Below are 18,279 nucleotides of genomic sequence, written 5' to 3'. Positions count from 1 at the left end.
GGGGTCATTTGCAAGGCTGCGGTCAGCCGGCAGCCTGCCTGGGGCCGTGGGTCCATTTCTGCTCCATGTGGGCCCACCTTCCAGCTGGCTGGCCCGAGCTTCCTCCTCTGGTGCCCGGAGGGTACACGGGGAGCTGCAAGGGCTCTGAAGGCCCAGGCTCGGGAGTCAGTCGTATGACGTAAGGCCCACCCCAGTCTGTTTGGGGGTGAGCCCTGTAGCCAGCCTGCGTTCGGGGGCCGGGAAGCCGACCCCACATGTTGATGGGGAGAGCGGTGCCGCTTTACCGGGGCGCGAGCACAGGGGGGCAGTGTTGCCCGGCTGCACAGCGTTTTCCCATTTGTTTAGTTCTGCTTTTGTCTCTTTCTGGATATTCTAAGGTTTACCCATATAAACCTGTTTATTTCTTCTGAAGTTTGTGATTAGGTATTTTGTCTTTTTTACTGCACATGTACACAGGGCCTTCTCCACTGTGTCTTCTGTTTGTGTGTGTTCACGTGGAGGTGTGCCCACTGGGCCACACTCTCTGGTGGCCTGGACATACAGCAGGGCTCTGTGTCCTCATCGTTCTGGTCACCAAGGGCTTGGATCGTGAGTTTGCACCCCTCTTGCTTTAGAGGAAGTCCCTAGTCCCGGACTTCCAATTTTACCCCTTTCTACCTGCTAGAGAGGAACAGTGGAGCAACCCAGGAAGACATGCATTGAAGATGGCAGGGCTCCTGGCAGCCTGGGCCCCAGATGGCCCCGGGGGGGCAGAGCTGCCAGGCTGCACCTTCAGTGCATGGCTTCCTAGGTTGCTCCGTTGTCCCAAATAGCCATCTGGGGCCAGCGACCTGGATCTGTTAAGTCAGAAAGAAATAAACTTCTCTGTTGTCTTAGTGCCTCCTAATTACTTCAGGTAGAACTAGTTATTGAACATTATTAGAATGTTGACTTCTGCCATTGTATTAATTTCATCCCGTTCAACATTACTGTAAGCCTTTACTGTTTGTAGTGGCACTTTGGTTACAGCGGACTCTCTTGGGTCTATACAGCACCAACCCACCAGCTGCAAGCAGGGATGATTTTACTCCTCCTATTCAATTTTTAGGCTCATGAGGTTGGACCAGCAACACATGATTATTAGCAAAGAAATGTCATATTTTTCAGCCTTATTGAAAGACAAAGTGGTCCCTGTAAGTGAATTTACCCAAGAACTGAAGCCAACCCCTTTAAACCTCAAAAACAGGATTGTGTTGGTCTAATCTAAAATTTTCGTTAGACTCATGAAAATCCTTCTCTGCCCCTCGGCCGCCATCAGTGCCGCGGTGAGTGACGCAGCCCCCCTTGCGCGGGGGCGAGGTCAGGGTGGACAACAATTGCTGCATTATGTTCTCATTCGTGATGTCATCATGGGGCCGCTGGGTCTGCGAGCTGCCCCAGCCCCGGATGCCCTCCAGGTGGTGCTGTCTCCGGTCGCGGGCTTGCCTCTGCCCTCGTGCTGCCATCAGCAGGATGCCTGCCTCCAGCGCCCGCCGCCCCCTCTTTTCTCGTCTGGCACTTCTTCTTGGCTGTGGGCCAGGAGAACACGCAGTCCCACACGTCCCAGCTGTGTTGACAGCAAGAGTGGGGAGGAGCCCATCTAGGAGCTAAGGAGTCCCTGTGAGTGACGTGTCTGCGTCCCTGATACCCAGACTGGCTGCTCAGAAAGCGATGGAGGTTTATTCCCATTCTTGGTTATGTTCTGAACAGTAGACGTTGCCACCTAAATTATCTTAAGATACTTTAAAAATATTAGAGATAATGTTATCTCTCTACTGTCCTTTGTTTCCAGTAGTCAGTCTTGTTCATAGACTTTTTCTCCGGTATTTCCTGACTCGGAAACAACAGAACTGTTCACACGCGAAACGAAAACCTAGGGCTTGCCCCCAGTTTGCCCCCCATGCAGCCAGCCAGCGTGGCCTTTCTGTTCTGCTGCCTCATAGCAGACCACGTCTGCTCTGTTTACTGCACATGTAGGCACTCAAATATGGGACAGATGGATGGGTGGGTGGATGGAGGGATAGGTGGATGGATGGGTGGATGGATGGGTAGATGGGTGGGTGGATGTGTGGGTGGGTGGGTGGATGGGTAGGTGGATGGATGGATGGGTGGATGGATGGATGGGATGGGTGGATGGGTGGGTGGATGGATAGGTGGATGGTTGGATGGATGGATGGATGGGATGGGTGGATGGGTGGGTGGATGGATAGGTGGATGGTTGGATGGATGGATGGATGGATGGGTGGGTAGATGGGTGGGTGGAAGGATGGATGGGTGGATGGATGGATGGGATGGGTGGATGGGTGGGTGGATGGATGGATGGGATGGGTGGGTGGATGGATGGGTAGATGGGTGGATGGATGTGTGGGTGGGTGGGTGGATGGGTAGGTGGATGGATGGATGGGTGGATGTATGGATGGATGGAAGGATGGATGGATGGATGGATGGACGGATGGATGGATGGATGGATGGATGGATGGATGGATGGGTGGGTAGATGGGTGGGTGGAAGGATGGATAGGTGGATGGATGGGTGGATGGATGGGTAGATGGGTGGATGGATGTGTGGGTGGGTGGGTGGATGGGTAGGTGGATGGATGGATGGATGGATGGATGGATAGGTGGATGGATGGATGGGATGGGTGGATGGATGGATGGGATGGGTGGATGGATGGATGGGATGGGTGGATGGGTGGGTGGATGGATGGATGGGATGGGTGGGTGGATGGATGGATGGATGGGTGGGTGGGTGGGTGGATGGGACAAAGGAAGGAAGAAGGGAAGGTAACAGCCTTGGTTCTCCTTCATTATGGACTTTGAATTTGGATCACATATAACTAAACCGTTCTTTTAATCCTATAATCCGGACTTCCTATCTAGAACATCAAAAACGAGGCACTTTTGGCATGTTTAATGTCTTCTCCCTTCACCAGCCACTGTGCTCAGGGTCAGATCTGCTCAGGAGAGACTGCCCCGACAGAGGCTGCCAGGCTTTGACCTCAGCTCCGAGAGGTGGTTGGCCCAGAGTGGTTATCAGCGGCGATGCCTTCTCCCTGGATCTCAGGAACAGGGCAGCAGGTCAGCTGAGGTGGCGTCCCCCAGAGCTGGCCAGGTCCTGCCCCAGTGGAGAGCCAGAGCGCTGGCTGTTTCAGGCTGGGGGTGCAGTTTCCGATCAGGTGCTGCTCCCCCAGCTGTAAGATTAGACCGCGTTGGCAGGGGCTGGAGGGACTGACGTGGGCCCTGTGTGTAAATGGAATAACGGTCTTCCTCGTGCAGAGAGAGCCATTCACCTTCCCTGCATGGAGCAAGGAAGCACTCTGATGGGCCCTCGACTACAACTTTGGTTTCTGTGGAAAGGCGTTCTTGGAAAGATGAGGGTTTGGGCAAAGATGGGGGTGTGCCTGGTAAGGAGATCTGAAGACCGTGCCATCTGACGGGCTAGTTCTTGAGGAAGAGGGACAAAGGGACCAGTGCCGGTCCTATGGGCATCTGGGGGTGGGCCCTGAGGCAGGTGCAGGGGACGTGAGCAGGGTGAGGCTGGGCCAGGGTCCCCGGCAGACCCCGGGCCTCCTGGGCAGCAGGACGTGGGAAGGGGCCGGTGCACGCCCAGAATTACGGGAGCTGGGAACAAGGCCTGCATACTTCTAAGAGCTGTGTTCCTCTGCTCGGGGGCCCTGACACACACCGCAGGCTGCGGGCTTAAACAGCAGACATCGATTCTCCCTGTCCTGGAGGCTGGAAGGCCGAGGCCAGGGTGTCGGAGGCTGTGAAGGAAGAAGCTGCGTGTAGAGACCGCCTCCACCCTGTGTCCTCACGCGGTCATCCCTCTGCACGTCTGTGTCCTAATCTCTTCTTATAAGGCTGCCGGTCAGATTGGATTAGGGCCCACCCTAGTGCCCCCGTTTAACTTGATTTCCTTTGTTGAGACCATATTTCCGAACACAGCCACACGCTGGGGTGCTGCCGTTAGGACCCCAACATACCCTTGTGAGGGGACACAGTTCACTCGTAACAAGAGGTGCCAAGGTCGGGGCTGGCAGTGGCGGCGGCAGAGCCCAGCAGCGGGCCGGGCCCTTGGCGGGGTAGTGGGGAGCTGGTCCAGGCGCTCCGGGCTCCCAGGTCTCCCCTTCACCACCCTGAGCCCTGAGCAGCGTGGCCACGGGAACTAGCTCGGAGCTAGCAGCCAAAGCCCTGGGGGGACAGTGTCAGATCCACGAGGGTCCTGCTTCTGCGGCGGGGGAGCGGGCAGTGCTGGAGCTGGGGGGAGGGTCTGGTCTGGCTCCCGGCCCTTCCTGCCCCACCGGGGCTCTGGCAGCTCCCGAGAGGCCGCGGTCGGTGGCTCTCAGGGGACGCGTGTCGTGTTGCAGCTCCGGGAGCCTTACTCGCCTGCCTTGGAACTGTGGGCAGCGCGGCTCTGCCGAGTGCCTGGCCCCTCCGCCTCCCCCGGCCAGCCTCTGTTCTGTGCCCCTTGTCCCCAGGTGGCAGCGCCACCCTCTGTCTCCCCTTTGGGGAGGGTGAGTGCACCTCGCCCCCTGCCCCGAGAAGGTGGGGGTCCCAGCAGCTTGTACGGGGCCCCAATACCCTTAGGACCGGGCTGTGCAGGTGCCAGGCTTCTGGAATGACCTAAACTCTTACCTAATGACGGGACTTGGGCTCAGGTTTCCTTGCCAGCTCAGGAACAGCATCTGAGTATTAATGAAAAGGGGCCGATGTCTTATATTTTAAAACAAAACTTTGTGGAATAATAGCGGTTATCTTGGGGGTGTCGGGGGATGGATGGATACCAATTATGCCTCATAATTTCTACCTTAGGTGCATTCTTTTATTCTAGGACGTATCACGTGTCTTCTAAAAGCTTACACCAACGTCAGTGGAAGAGCTGCGTGTTGCTGCAGTTTTGAAGCATCTCATTTGTGTCGTGAGGTTAAGTGCATCACACGGGCAGGGGTGGTCCCTACAGCACCCATTACAGGGGAGTGGTTACAGACCAGGACAAGCTCTGCCCACTTAGCGCTCAGGATGTGAGAGTTAGGCGGGAGGAGGCCTTGATGGAAACTGGGGTCAGAGGCGATTGGGGGTGGATATCAACTCAAACGTCTCCCATCAGATTGGGGGGTGAGCCCAGCAGGCTGAACTTTTGCCTTCAGACACCTAGGGGCGCTGCCTTCACCACGCTGTGGCAGGAAGGGGACAAGGGGCAGTGCCCCTGGTGGGACGCCTCCAGCATCACCCTGAGCATGAATTAGTCTCAAGGAAGCAGAGCCAGACTGTGGGCTATCTACAGGACAGCTGTCCCAGGCTCTTCCAGTGGGGGTGGGAGCGTGAGTGTGTTAGGTCAGAGGAGAACAGGGGCGTGCGATCGAACGCCACACTGGCCCTCGACCGGGGCCTGGACGGAATGAAGTGACACAGGCCATTTTGGGGACCACAGATGGGATATTCGGTAATATGCTCACGTCAGTGTTAAATTTCTCAGATGTGATCATGGCGTTGTGGTCAACCAAATGCCCAGATTCTAAGGTGACATAGGCTGAACTGCTTAGGAGTGGATTTTCATCATATATTCCAGAAGAAGTTTTTAAACTTAAATTTAGCCTATGCACAAGAAATGTAAAAATTAAATTTAAATATTCATACATATTTTTGTTACGTAATGTTAGGTTAAGATGATTGGTAAAAGACCCTCAGTCATAATAAATTGTATTACAGTGAGATCCTGTAGAGGACGTACAATGGAAATACAAATTCAAAGAGAAAAGGGAATGAATTTCCTGACTTTTAAAGAAAAGCTTGTTTTCATGTATTTTGAAAATGGATGGTGACGTGGCTATCACATCACTGTGGCATTTAGAGCCCATTTTCTACATTTAAAAGTATAAAGTCCCTGACTTATGATGATTCAGATTATGGTATTTTGACTTTACGAGACACATTCAGTGAAAACCATCCTTCGAACTGTGAATTTTAACCTTCTCCCAGGCTGGCAACACGCGGTGGGCTCCTCCCGCTCATGCTGAGCAGTGGTGGCCGCAGCCCCGCCAGCCCCGCCAGCCCCGCCAGCCTCGCCAGCCCCGCCAGCCCCGCCAGCCTCGCCAGCCCCGCCAGCCCCGCCAGCCCCGCCAGCCCCGCCAGCCTCGCCAGCCCCGCCAGCCCCGCCAGCCCCGCCATCACGAGGCTGAACGACCGGTACACTGACGACCATGCTGGACCCAGAGAGCCATTCTGTTTTTCACTTTCAGCACAGTATTCCATCAGTTACAGGAGATGTTCACTTTACTATAAAATAGGCTTTGTGTCAGATGATTTTGCCCAACTGTAGGATACTGTGAGTGTTCCGAGCACGTTTAAGGTGGGCAAGGCTCAGGTTTGATGTTTGGGAAGTTAGGTGTATTAAATGTATTTCAACTTAACAAGATATTTTCAACTTACGATGGTTTTATTGGGATGTAACCCCACTGTAAGTTAAGGAAGATCTGTATGTTTAAAAGTAAAAGTTCACAGTATGACAGAATCTATGCCCCTTGCATATTTACACTTGGGTTTAAAAATGTAGAAGTCAACTTAGAATTGTCTGATGAGATATATATATATATATATATTTTTTTTTTTTTTAATGTTTTCAAGGGCTACACACAAGCCAGTGCTCTTGGGGGCTGCCGAGTCGATGCTTTCCTGCTTGACAGTCTGCAGGCCTTGGGGGAGAGCCGGGGAGGGTGTGGGCTGAGTGGGGAGCAGGGTGTCTTCTGCGGGGGCGGGGGGGGCTGGTCAGTCCCCCCACCGTCATTGAAGGTCCTCCAAGTTAGCACGTGTGACTGACGTGTTACCAAGACTGTCAGGCCCAGCTGCGTCAGAGGCGGTAGGCCGAGAGACAGCCATGTCCAAGCAGATGGTGGGCACTGGTGCTCTTGTGGTGGGGGCGGGTGGGAGGGGCCTGGACTGCAGCTGCTGACGTGCCTTAGGACGGGGTCTGGCCCACAGGGAGCGAGGACACCAGACCCACATCTGGGCACTGGGGACAGACTGACAACCAGGGAGGACAGCCTACTGCAGCCAGGAGCCCCGGCCAGGCTCCCCTCCAGGCGGGGCTGGGGGGCCATTCCAGATGGGGGTGCAGCTCTCTGGGGCCTCTGGGGATGGACTTCCTCGACCAGAGATTCAGGAGATGGACCAGGGACTGGCGCTTGTTAAACAGATTCCCGAGTGAAGGCCTGTGTCCGCACAGAGGCTCGCTGGGGAAAGTGCGGGGCCAGAGGCTGCACACCTGCTGCCGTCGGCAGGTGAACAGGTGAGCGGACAGACTGGAGACCGCCCTGCCGTCAGAGGCTGGACTGCAGCCCGGCAGGGCCCATGGGCAGATCCCGTGCGGTCCTCGGTATGTGAACCTCTAGCAAAGGAAGATTGATCCAGCGTCAGAAAGCCCAGAGGGGCTGCCAGGGGCTGGGGGGGCGTGGACTGGGGGGGTGATGGAGCTGCTCTGTCTTGATCGGGCAGCAGTCTGACAGGTGCCCTCACACTGCGCATGTGTGAGTGATATCTCTGTGAAGCTGATTCTCCAGCAGGTCTGGCACGGACCTGGGGAACCTGCTTTTAACAGCATCACAGCTGATGGGCCGGTCTTTGAGCCGGCTTTCGGGGACCCTGGTTATTGTGGCCCACACCGGTATTGTGCCTGACCCAGGATGGCAGGGTGGGGAACAGCCTGATCTCCTGGGGCCGGGGGTGCAGGGAGCCTGCCGGGTGGCAGGTGCGGGCCCAGATGCCGGGCGGCAGCGTCAGGTCTGGTCAAAGCCATTACCTCTGGTCCCAGAAGGCAGCTGGCCTCAGGCCTGGCCTGGCTGATGTGGGAGCCTGTGCGTTACAGAGGGGTCCCCGCCCACGGGGGCCCGGACGCGGGTCTCCCTGCTGGGGCTGGAGTCCGGCCCTCCTGCTTTGCGCTGCGTGGCCCTGAACAAGTCACGAAGCCTCTGCGCTTCCTTTGCTCGCCCGTCACATAGGGGCAGTGATGGCGTCCCCCGGGGTTCGTGCGAGTTTAGGAGGCGGTGGCAGGAAGTGTGTGCAGCGCCGCACGTGCGTCCTCTTGGGGCCTCTCGGGGTCAGAGCTTTGGCCACGAAGGCCGGGGGCTGGGGCCTCTCGGGGGCTGCGGGCATCAGAAGGCCTGCCCGGGCCTGGGGGCTCCCACACCCGGCGCCAGGCCTCGGCTCCTTCCCTGTCCTCCCGAGCATCCTCCCCACGTGGCTGCCGGCTTATCCGCCCCCCCACCCGCCCCTCACGCAGCCACTCGGGGCCAAGGGCGGACGGAGGGCGTCCTCTGGAGTCACGTGGCCTCATGTCTGGCACAGCAGCCAGGCCCTTGTGCCCCGGCGCGCCCAGCGTGGCCACCCTGGAGGCCTCTGGAGCCCACTCCCCCCGCATCGCAGAGAGCGCGGGGCGCGTCTCTGGAGGACCCAGCCGCGGTCGGGGCAGGCGGCCACCAGGCTGTGGCGTGGCCGGCTGTGAGGGTGCCGGGGCTCCGCCACAGCCGTGTGCTTGCTTCTGTCCACACGAGATCAGGGCAGCTCGCGGAACAAGTACAGCCATGAAATGCGAGCCTCCGGCTTCATCTCTGAAACCAGGAAACCAGTGTTGAAGGGAAGCGGGAGACGCTGGCTGAGTCCCGGGGGGGTCACCGCTTCTGCGTTAGAGACCAAAACAAAAGCCTTTCAACTAAAAAAGGGTACAGCAGCTTGGGAGTTAAAAGACAGTAGTTGAAATGTTTTTATAGAGATTGAGTGTGCAGTTTTGATCTTTTAAGTAAGATGCTAAAAAAAGAAAAGAAAAATTACCCATCATGCCTTTACCTAGAGATACTCACTATTAATATTTGTGTGCATTTCTTCTAGTCTTTTCTTTCTTCCTTTCTTTTATGCATGTGTGTATATGTTGTGTGGTGTGTATGTAATGTGTGTGTGTGGTGTGTGTGCATGTTGTGGGTGACGCCTGCGTGCACGATGTGTCAGCTCCCCCGTCCGCCCCGTACGTACGTTGCTCTCGGGAGGCAAGGGCCTGAGGACGCCGTGGGGGGTAGCTGCAGATCTGGGCTCTGGCGTGAGCACCGTAGACCCCTCCTCCGCCCGCAGCCCCTCACCCCTGGGGTCCCTGGCGCCCCACCTGACCGCCGGCCCCGTCTTTGCAGGACGGCCGTTCTCAGCGAAGGGCCCTGCACTCGCTACTGAGCTGTGGCCATGGGCCTGCTTGCCTTCCTGAAGACCCAGTTCGTCGTGCACCTCCTCATCGGCTTCGTCTTCGTGGTGAGCGGGCTGATCATCAACTCCGTCCAGCTCTGCACACTAGTCCTCTGGCCCGTGAACAAGCGGCTGTACCGCCGGCTGAACTGCCGCCTCGCATACTCGCTCTGGAGCCGTGAGTACCCCCCGCGTGTGCACGGCGGGGATCGGGGGGCCACAGACAGTCCGGACAGCGACCTTTCTGCTGGATGATCCCAGACGAACCAGTGCAGGGCCCCTGGGGGTGAACGCCTGTGGTGGTGAGATAAGACGCAATGGGCTGGCTCTCGCTCCCCGGCAGGAACTGGGGGCTGCTCCTGGCCAGTAGATGTAGGGGGGGCAGGGTTTGGCCCAAGCTCTTCACTGGGCTGAACCACGTGACGTCCCAACCCCTGAGCCTCTGGACCCACAGAGGTGGCAGTTCCACATGATCTCACACGGTACTCTGGATATTTGAAAACGAGCAATGATAAAGTCTGTTCACCATGACCAGGCCCTAACAGCTGCCGCCGGTACGTGGCCAGTCTTGGGTCACCAGACCCCCAGTCACCCTAGCACCAGAGTACAGTGAAGCTACCCTCGGGGGGCCTGTCATCACGTGTAAATGTTGCGGTATCTCTATGCGAAAGGCAAGGACTCTCACCCGTCTCTTAATTAAATGTATGTGTTTAGGCATGTACAGGTGTTACCGATACGCCCTTGTGATGTGTGTGCATTTGTACGAATAGAATCAGTCTTCACCCATCAGCTGGACAGAGACTTAGAAGCTGCTGACGGGGGGCGGGGGGGGTGCCGCTCGCCCTGCGGGTTGGGGTCACGGGGCTCATCTTTGGACGGCAGTTTGCTGGTAGCAATGCACAACTTAAACGGTTCCATTTTTTGACCTAAATATTCCACCAAATAAGAATGTAACCTAGAAAGATATCTGCAACAGTACATCTGTGTGCAGATATTCTCATGTTACCACTTTTATGTTAGCACAAGACTAATATAAAAATGAGCAGCCTAAATGCCCATTAATGGAAGCTTACTGTGGTGTGTCCCACACGGCCACTAAGAACAACAGGGAGAACCTCTCTTTCCTGATAGAGAACCAAGTTCAAGGTACATTTTTAAGTGAAAACGGAAGCTATAAAACAAAGCACAGAGGGTGCTTTGCCTTTATTTACTTTTAAAAGACACGTGTGTGACGTGTCTGCACTTGTGTGTGGCCACCCCTGCTTAGAGAAAGCTGAAGGGTGAACAGAAAACGTAACTACCCCGGGAGTGAAGGAAGGCGGGGACTCTCATGTTTATTTCATACTGTGTGCTGTTTACACTTCTTAGCATAAGAACACGTTTCTTTTACAACGAAGAGAAAATAACAGACATGGTACTTCCTGTGGGAAGTGGTGAGTCTGCGTGCCTGTCCCTGTGACCCCTCCCAGTGCGGGAGCAGGAGGAGGGCAGCTAAGCAGGCCGTGGGAGTGTCCACGCCCAGGTGTATGTGCCCCACACAAGGGGCGGCAGCCCCGCCCGTGCTTCCAGCCATAAATAGTTTAAACTGCAATAAATAGCATAAACTGCCATAGTTTCAGTTCCCAGGTGGTTTTTTCCTAAATAAAAGGCCACCTTTGTGTGTGTGTGAGAAGGAGAATTAGAAATCCTATCATACAGGACATACAGGTGAGTTATTTACGAGTTTCACCGTGGGAGATGAGCACATACCTAAAGGGCAAATGCCAACTAGATGAAAATCATAGACTCCACCTCCGGCAGTATTCTGAAGTTAAAACACTACAAAACAGCCAAATTCTGGATAAAGCCAGCTTTTTAATGCATTGCTGTGTTCATAGTAAGTAAAGGCAATCCCTCAGCCTCGCCCCCGCCCCTTCACAGAGGAGGGCACTAAGATGGGGTGCCAGCACTGCTTGCCAGGGGCCCTCGCCTTGGCAGCTGCAGGAGAGGGGCTGAGTCTAAACCAGGATCCTGAGGATTCGCTGAAGTGAGCAGGTTAGCAGTGCCCATGAGGTCAGCAGAGGCAAACGGAAATGTGCTCTCGGGAGTGTCTCTGATTCAGGCCTGAAGAATCACACAGATAGAGACAAATCATATATGAGCTCAGAGTCAAAGAACAACAAACATGCAACAACAGATTTAGACAAAAGACTACCCAAAGTCACCAGATTGGAAAAAAAAACCAAGTAGAACTTCTATGAATAAAAATTGTAATTATAATATTTTTTAAAAGTAAAAGCTTAGTGAATGAACGTTACATCAGATTAGATACAGCTAATGAGAGAATGAGTGAACTGGACATTACTATGAAGAAATCATCCCAATTGCAGTAGAATGACAAGATGAAAAATATAAAATAGGAGTTAAAAGATGTAAGGGGAGAGTGAAAGTCTATGAAACAGATCTTGGACTCCTGTCCCCGAGGAAAGAATAAGCAGAAGCACCATTGGAGGAAATGATGGCTGAGAATTTTCCCGAAAGGATGAAAGACAAGATTCTGTAGCTCTAGGAAGCAAATGTATACGAAGCAGGGTATGTAAACAGAAATTCACACTTAGACCCATCACAGAGAAATCACAAACCACCAGAGACAAAAAAAGAAGATCTTAAAAACGCCCAGAAAAGAAAGCTAGAACACCTACAAAGATTGACAGACTCCCAGCTGACTCGGGAGAACGTATGTAATCAGAGCCAGAGGCAGTGGGCTGTCTCCAGCCTCGGCCTAGAACTCTACATCCAGCAAAGTGACCTTTCAGGAATGAGAATGAGATAAAACAGCCTGAGGGGAACAAAAAGTGAGCATATCGTCACCTGAAATTTTTTTAAAGAATATTCTTTAGTAAGAACAAAAGCCATCAAAAAAGTAGGGTCTGAGTTACCATAAAGACTGGTAGACTGAGAAATTGGTAAGTAGGTAAATCTAAACAGTCATATAAAATAATAACGATGCCCAACCCGCGTGGCTGAGAGCAGACAGGACCAGCGGCAGGCAGTCTGTCAATCAGGAGTGGGGACCAAAGTTAGGACTCCATCATTCTTGTATTTGTCAGGAAGACATCAGAGATCTTTCCTTAAGGCTTTGTTAACTAAGTATAGGGTAGAAAACAGAAATCAAACATAACTTCTAAACTATTTGAAAAAGATGGATTAAAAAAGCAAAGAAATTCATTTTTTAAGAAGAAAGTATAAAAAAGCATAAAAATAAGAAACCTTGAGATTTATGTAAAATCCCCCAATATTTGGAAGGAACACAGGTGCCCACTGAACCCACATGCTGTGAGAGTTTCCCCCAGGACCCGGTGAATTTGGGGAGCTTCTCCACTTGTTTATGTCTTAAATACACGAGCAGGAGTCCTTCCCGGATTTGAGCTGGTGAAATCTTTCCCCGATTCCATGGGCATGTGGGGTGAGCGAGAGTCACACGAATGTGTAGACCAGCGGTCCCCAACCTTTTTGGCACCAGAGGCCGGTTTCGTGGACGACAGCTTTTCTGCGGACGGAGGGCGGTAATGCAAGCGATGGGGTTCGCTAGCGGGCCAGCCACTCACCTCCTGCTGGGTGGCCTGGTTCCTAACAGGCCGAGGACCGGTACCGGTTTGCGGCCCGGGGGTTGGGGACCCCTGGTGTAGACGACCCTGAACCACTGCTTTATTTTCAACTCTGCGAGCATCCCTGTGTTCAATCTGTGATGCCAGGTGTCTTTTGCTGTCCCCCCGAGCCCAGGGTGACTCTGTCGTCCTCAGGCCCGAGGAGTCTTCGCGCTGTGTTAAGGGCACAGGTGTGGAACCAGACAGCCTGGCTGGGGCCCTGGGTCCCTGCTGACCTCAGCCAAGGTTCTAACCCTTCTCGTCTGTGAAACAGAGACGGTACCTCTCAGCTGGACCGTCAGGATTAAATTAACGCATAGAGTGTGCGTACAACACCGCTCAGTGAACGATTACTATTAGTAGGCAAGTTTGAATTTTTCAAAACATCATTCGTTGAAATGTGCAGAGCATGGCTTGCTCATGTGTGTAAGGGCCAGCATATGTTAGAATGAAGGAAATCACAAAAAAAGTCCTCATTCAAAATGTTCTCCAAATTGACCGTGAGAAGATTCACGGCGTCAGCCCTGGCCGCGTATGTAGCGATCTACGATCTATGATCTACGAGAGAAAAAGCGACTGGATGTGGCTGGAAATGGGCTGAGCAGCCCACTGGGCCGTGCTGGCAGCTGGTGGAACAGAGCTGCCTTGACACGCCGCTTTCCTGCAGGCAACCCTCTGCTGGACCCACTCTCCGGGCGGGGAGGGGGGTAAAACGCCTGCAGGGGCTGCCTGTGTTGTCTTCAGTTCATTCCTGCTCACCCGCCCCACCTGGGCCAGACCTCTCGCGCTGGACCAGAAATGCCCAGGTCCCAGGTGCTGCCAGGAGAGGGTGTGCGGCCAGGGGAAGGCACCCCGCCCGCACCCCATGCGCACTTTCTCCCCTGCATCTGGGCTGCTGGCCGGAGCTCCTGCCCATAGAAGCCTGCCGTGTGGCGAGGAGGCCGTGTACCCGTGCCGGCCGCCCAGGGATGAGCGCACAGTCCCACGCAGTGGTCCTCGTGTGCCTGGACGGTGCCGCGGGGTCGCAGCTCCGGCGTCCTTTCCACCTGTGCGTGGCCAGCGGACGTGGTCCGTCCCCCGCAGGTGGCAGCTCTGAGCCGGCGCTGTGGTGTCCGGCAGCGTGATTTGCAGGTCATCCTGGGAGGCAGTCGTGGAAACAAGGGGCCTTTAGATGCGGCGTTGGTGCCCACGTGAGTGAGGCACGTGTTGTCAGGCCTAAGTGAAGAAATGACTTTGAAAGTAGCTTTTTTAGCAAATTCCATGTCTGGGGGGTTCTGAGACTCGCACCCCTCCTCCTTCGTCCAGGGCTTCCTCCATCACCCACGGGGCGGCCGGGAGAGAGAGCCGGGTTCACTGGGGTCCTGGGCACCCCCGCGGGCTCTGCATCCTCCCCAGAGGGCGGCTGAGGTCCCTGCTCCTCCGACGAGGGGCCCGCGGGTCGGAGCAGCCCATCCAGGCCGCCACCCTCCCTGCCGGGTGAGTTTTTACATCAGCGGGTTGAGGCTGTATTGATTCCTCTCAGACTCGTGGTGAGAAAGCATCGCAGGATTTCCCCATCAAAGAGACGGCCACACCTCAGTGTTAACTGCGGCATCGTTCACAGTAGCCAAGACGTGGAAACAACGTCCGTGTCCATCAGCAGACGGACGGACGGGCAAAATGTGGTCTATACGTGCAAGAGAATATTATTCAGCCTTTAGGAAGGAAATCCTGCCGTACGTGACAACATGGGTGAACTTGGAGGACAAGATGTGGTGGAGCCAGTCACAGAAGGACAAACTGCACTTGTCCTTCTTATATGAGAGGCCTAACGTAATCGAGCTCAAGGAAGCAAAGGAGAGAACGGGGACTGCCGGGGGCTGGGGGAGGGGAAGGGGCGAGCGCTGTCCGATGGGGGTGCAGCCTCAGTTACGCACAGTGAGTAAGTCCTAGAGCCTCGCAGTTACCAGTACTGTACTGTCCGCTCAGAATCTGTGAGGAGGGTAGGCCTCAAGTTAAATGTCCTCACTACAGGCTTCCCTGCTGGTGCAGTGGTTAGGAATCCGCCTGCCAACGCAGGGGACACGGGTTCGAGCCCTGGTCTGGGAAGATCCCACACGCAGCGGAACAACTAAGCCCGTGCGCCACAACTACTGAGCCTGCGCTCTAGAGCCCGCGAGCCACAACTATTGAGCCGGTGAGCCACAACTATTGAAGCCCGCGCGCCTAGAGCCCGTGCTCCGCAGCAAGAGAAGCGACTGCAATGAGAAGCCCGCGCACCACAACGAAGAGTAGCCCCTGCTCGCCTCAACTAGAGAAAGCCCATGTGCAGCAACAAAGACCCAATGCAGCCAAAAATAAATAAATAAAATAAATGTCCTCACTACAATAATGAATAAACCCTTCCTTGTTCCCAAGCAAATTGCTTCAGAAGCAGCGGTCTCGGCCACAGGCTCCTACTTGACCAGCTGACACATGGAGGTTTGCCCAGGCCTCCGTCATCGAGAAAGGAGCAGGCCATCGCCGAGCTGCACGCGGGTCTGTCTCAGCCCTGGTCCCTGCCGCCTGGGTGGGATGGTTGGCAAGCCCCCAGCAGCTGCCTGTGCTTCCAGATGGACAGGTCAGCCTAACCTTGGGCCTCTTTATTTCTTTTTTCTTTTTCTTTTAATATTTATTTACTGGGCTGTGCCGGGTCTTAGTTGCGGCATGTAGGATCTAGTTCCCTGACCAGGGATCGAAGCCGGGCCCCCTGCATTGGGAGCGCAGAGTCTTAACCGCTGGAGCACCCGGAAAGTCCCTGTTTCCTTCTGCTTTGTAATTCTTAAAACAGCTATCAGGAGGTGAAATTCACCCATTTAAAGCATGCAGTCCAGCGGTTTTAGTGTATTCACAGAGTCACGTGCCCATCAGCACAGTCTAATCGTAGAACATTTTCACCCCATAAAGGAGCGGTCACCCCCTCCCCCATTCTGCCCCCTCCCCAGCCCCTGGCAGTCACTATTCTACCTCCTGTCTCGGTGGCTTTGCCTCTTCTGCACGTTTCATGCAAATGGAACCATGCAGTGTGGTCGTTGTGTCTGACTCCTTTCACTCAGAGCTCGTCCACACCGTAGTGCGTGTGAGGCCCACGCTCCCGCGTCACTGAAAGACGTCACCCTATGTGGATATGCACTGTGTCTGTTCATGCATCAGTTGATGCACATTTGGGTTGCTTCCCCTTTGTGGCTTTGTGAATAACGCTGCCATGAACATCCGTGTTCAAGTTTTCGCACAGACATCTGTCCTCATTTCTCTTGGGCATCTACCCAGTCGTGGAATTGCTGGGTCCTCTGGTTACTCTGTCTGGAACATAGTTTTCCATTGCGGCTGCACCTTTTACGTCCCCACCGGCAGCGTCAGGGGTCCTAGGCACCGTGTCCTCACCAGCACTTGCTATTTATTGTCTGTCTGTTAGATGACAGCGTCCTGGTGAGTGTGACGAGGTTGCCTCGCCGTGGCTTTGGCCTGCACTTCCCTGATGACTGGTGATGCAGAGCATCTACTCATGTGCTTGCTGGCCGTCTGTAAATCGTCTTTGGAGAACGTCTGTTCAGGGCCTCTTGTCTTTCCATTCCTTGGGTCTTTCTTCGTGCCTTGAATGCTGGCTGGAAGTGGCCAGGCTAACAGGTTTATCCCGGGGGGGAGTTTTCCTCTGTTGACCGGGCCTGCGTCCCCTCAGGGCCCTCTCTGGTCCCTTGATGAAGCTTATGGCGAGCATGTCCTGGAGCTGACCTCTTTATGACCCCTCCTCTTACTGCCCCGAGGGTAAGAGGGACCGCGGTTTCTGGTTTGAGAGCGTTCAGGTCTTACCTGACTCGGCCTTCCGTCCAGTCCCCGCCTTGCGTAGAAAAGGAAGTTGAGACGCCAGCACGTGGGGTGGAGCCGTGTGTCCCCCCACTTCCACGTGGGCTGGTGGGGACACTAAGTGGAAGGAGAAACCAGGCCCCGCGCCGAGTCCCATCCAGTCCCCCACAGCCCTGTGAGGAAGCCACTACTGTCTCCTGTCAGCAGGGAAACCGAGGCTCAGGCAGTCAGGCTCAGAGCCCACCGTCTAAGCGCTGGGCTGTCCTGCCCCATCAGCCTTCCCTGGCCTCCCTCCCCAAGGGCCGGTCTCCGGAAAACCGACGGCTTGGTGTCCAGCAAACAAAGGACAGGCTGTCTGGTGGGCGTCCTGAGCCTCGGAGCCATGCTTCCTGGTCTGAGGCCACCGTCCTCGGGTGCCTGGCCGTGGTGGGTGTGATGCTGGCTGGCTGTGGGCCTGCAGCCTCCCCTTCCTGCTCTCCTGGGGATGGAACGTGTGCTATCCCGTCGGTCCACAGCACCTGTGAGACCTGCAGTCGGACATGACGATAAAGGTATCCACCTAAACTCTTGTAAAGAGTAATGTGGGTAAGAGTAACAGTGCTTAACATACATAAACTGAGGACCCCTTTGTAGCCCGATGAGGACCCTAGTCTATTTGTCTATTTCTGTGTTTTTAAGCTTCCTCTGAAACTTTCCACAGAGCCCCGGGCTCAGTGTGTTGGGCTGAGATGGGAACTCCACCACTTTTTATCTGTGCTTTGGGAATAATAATAGCACTAACTCAGGTTGCCTGAGGAGTAGATGACGTAACGTATGTAATTTACATAGCAGAGCACGTGGTATACTGTCGGTATTCGATAACTTGTAGTTGTTGATAATAATAGTAATATAATGATGATGGTGTATTCTCTTAATAAGCGAATGCTTTGCTCATCATGCCATCCTATGGGATATTTGATTTTTAAGAAAAAATATTTTAAATTAAGTCCTTTAGATATGTTGGTCAGAAAAACATCCACCTAAAGTGGGTTCCCTCCTCCATCTCTTGTGCTTTCATTTGACTTCTCCCCTGACTTTTGCTTAGAGAAGCGTAATTAGAATTTTAGAAAACTTAATTTTAAACATCAACATAAACCATCAAAACTCATTTCTAGCCGAAAATCCCAGTCGGGCTGGTACCGTACAAGCCCTGCCCACGTCAGGGAGCGGGGAGGGAGGGCCCGGCCCGGAGTGCGGCGGTCTGCACCTCGCCGACGTCGCTGCCTGTGCGTCCGCAGAGCTGGTGATGCTTCTGGAGTGGTGGTCTTGCACGGAGTGCACCCTGTTCGCCGACCGGGCCACGGTGGGCCACTTCGGGAAGGAGCATGTGGTCATCATCCTCAACCACAACTTCGAAATCGACTTCCTCTGTGGGTGGACCATGTGTGAGCGCTTTGGCGTGCTGGGGGTGAGCGATGTGGGGCTCCTGGGAGGGAGTGGGGTGCGAGACGTGGGGGTCGCAGGAGGGTGGGGTAAGCGACATGGGGTCCCAGGGGGGTGCAGGCATGACTCCCTGGGGTCTGGCCTTCCCTCTGGTTCAGCCCCCGGTCCCT

At 54.7% G+C, this 18,279-nt stretch overlaps 1 protein-coding gene across 5 annotated transcripts in view; it reads left to right on the top strand.

The window, feature by feature from the left end:
• The window catches only part of AGPAT3 (1-acylglycerol-3-phosphate O-acyltransferase 3), a 98,287-nt gene that overhangs the window by 56,637 nt on the left and 23,371 nt on the right, over positions 1 to 18,279 (top strand). For all 5 annotated transcript variants that reach the window (XM_082393514.1, XM_082393510.1, XM_082393511.1 and 2 more), the window contains 2 exons: positions 9,191 to 9,417; positions 17,965 to 18,134. In XM_082393514.1, the coding sequence (XP_082249640.1) occupies positions 9,240 to 9,417; positions 17,965 to 18,134 (348 nt within the window). In that variant the 5' untranslated portion in view covers positions 9,191 to 9,239. The remainder of the gene's footprint in view (positions 1 to 9,190; positions 9,418 to 17,964; positions 18,135 to 18,279) is intronic.

Source organism: Balaenoptera borealis (assembly GCF_965194805.1).
Source record: "Balaenoptera borealis genome assembly, chromosome: 5".
NCBI lineage: Eukaryota > Metazoa > Chordata > Mammalia > Artiodactyla > Balaenopteridae > Balaenoptera > Balaenoptera borealis.
This window is presented reverse-complemented; position numbering and strand designations above follow the sequence as displayed.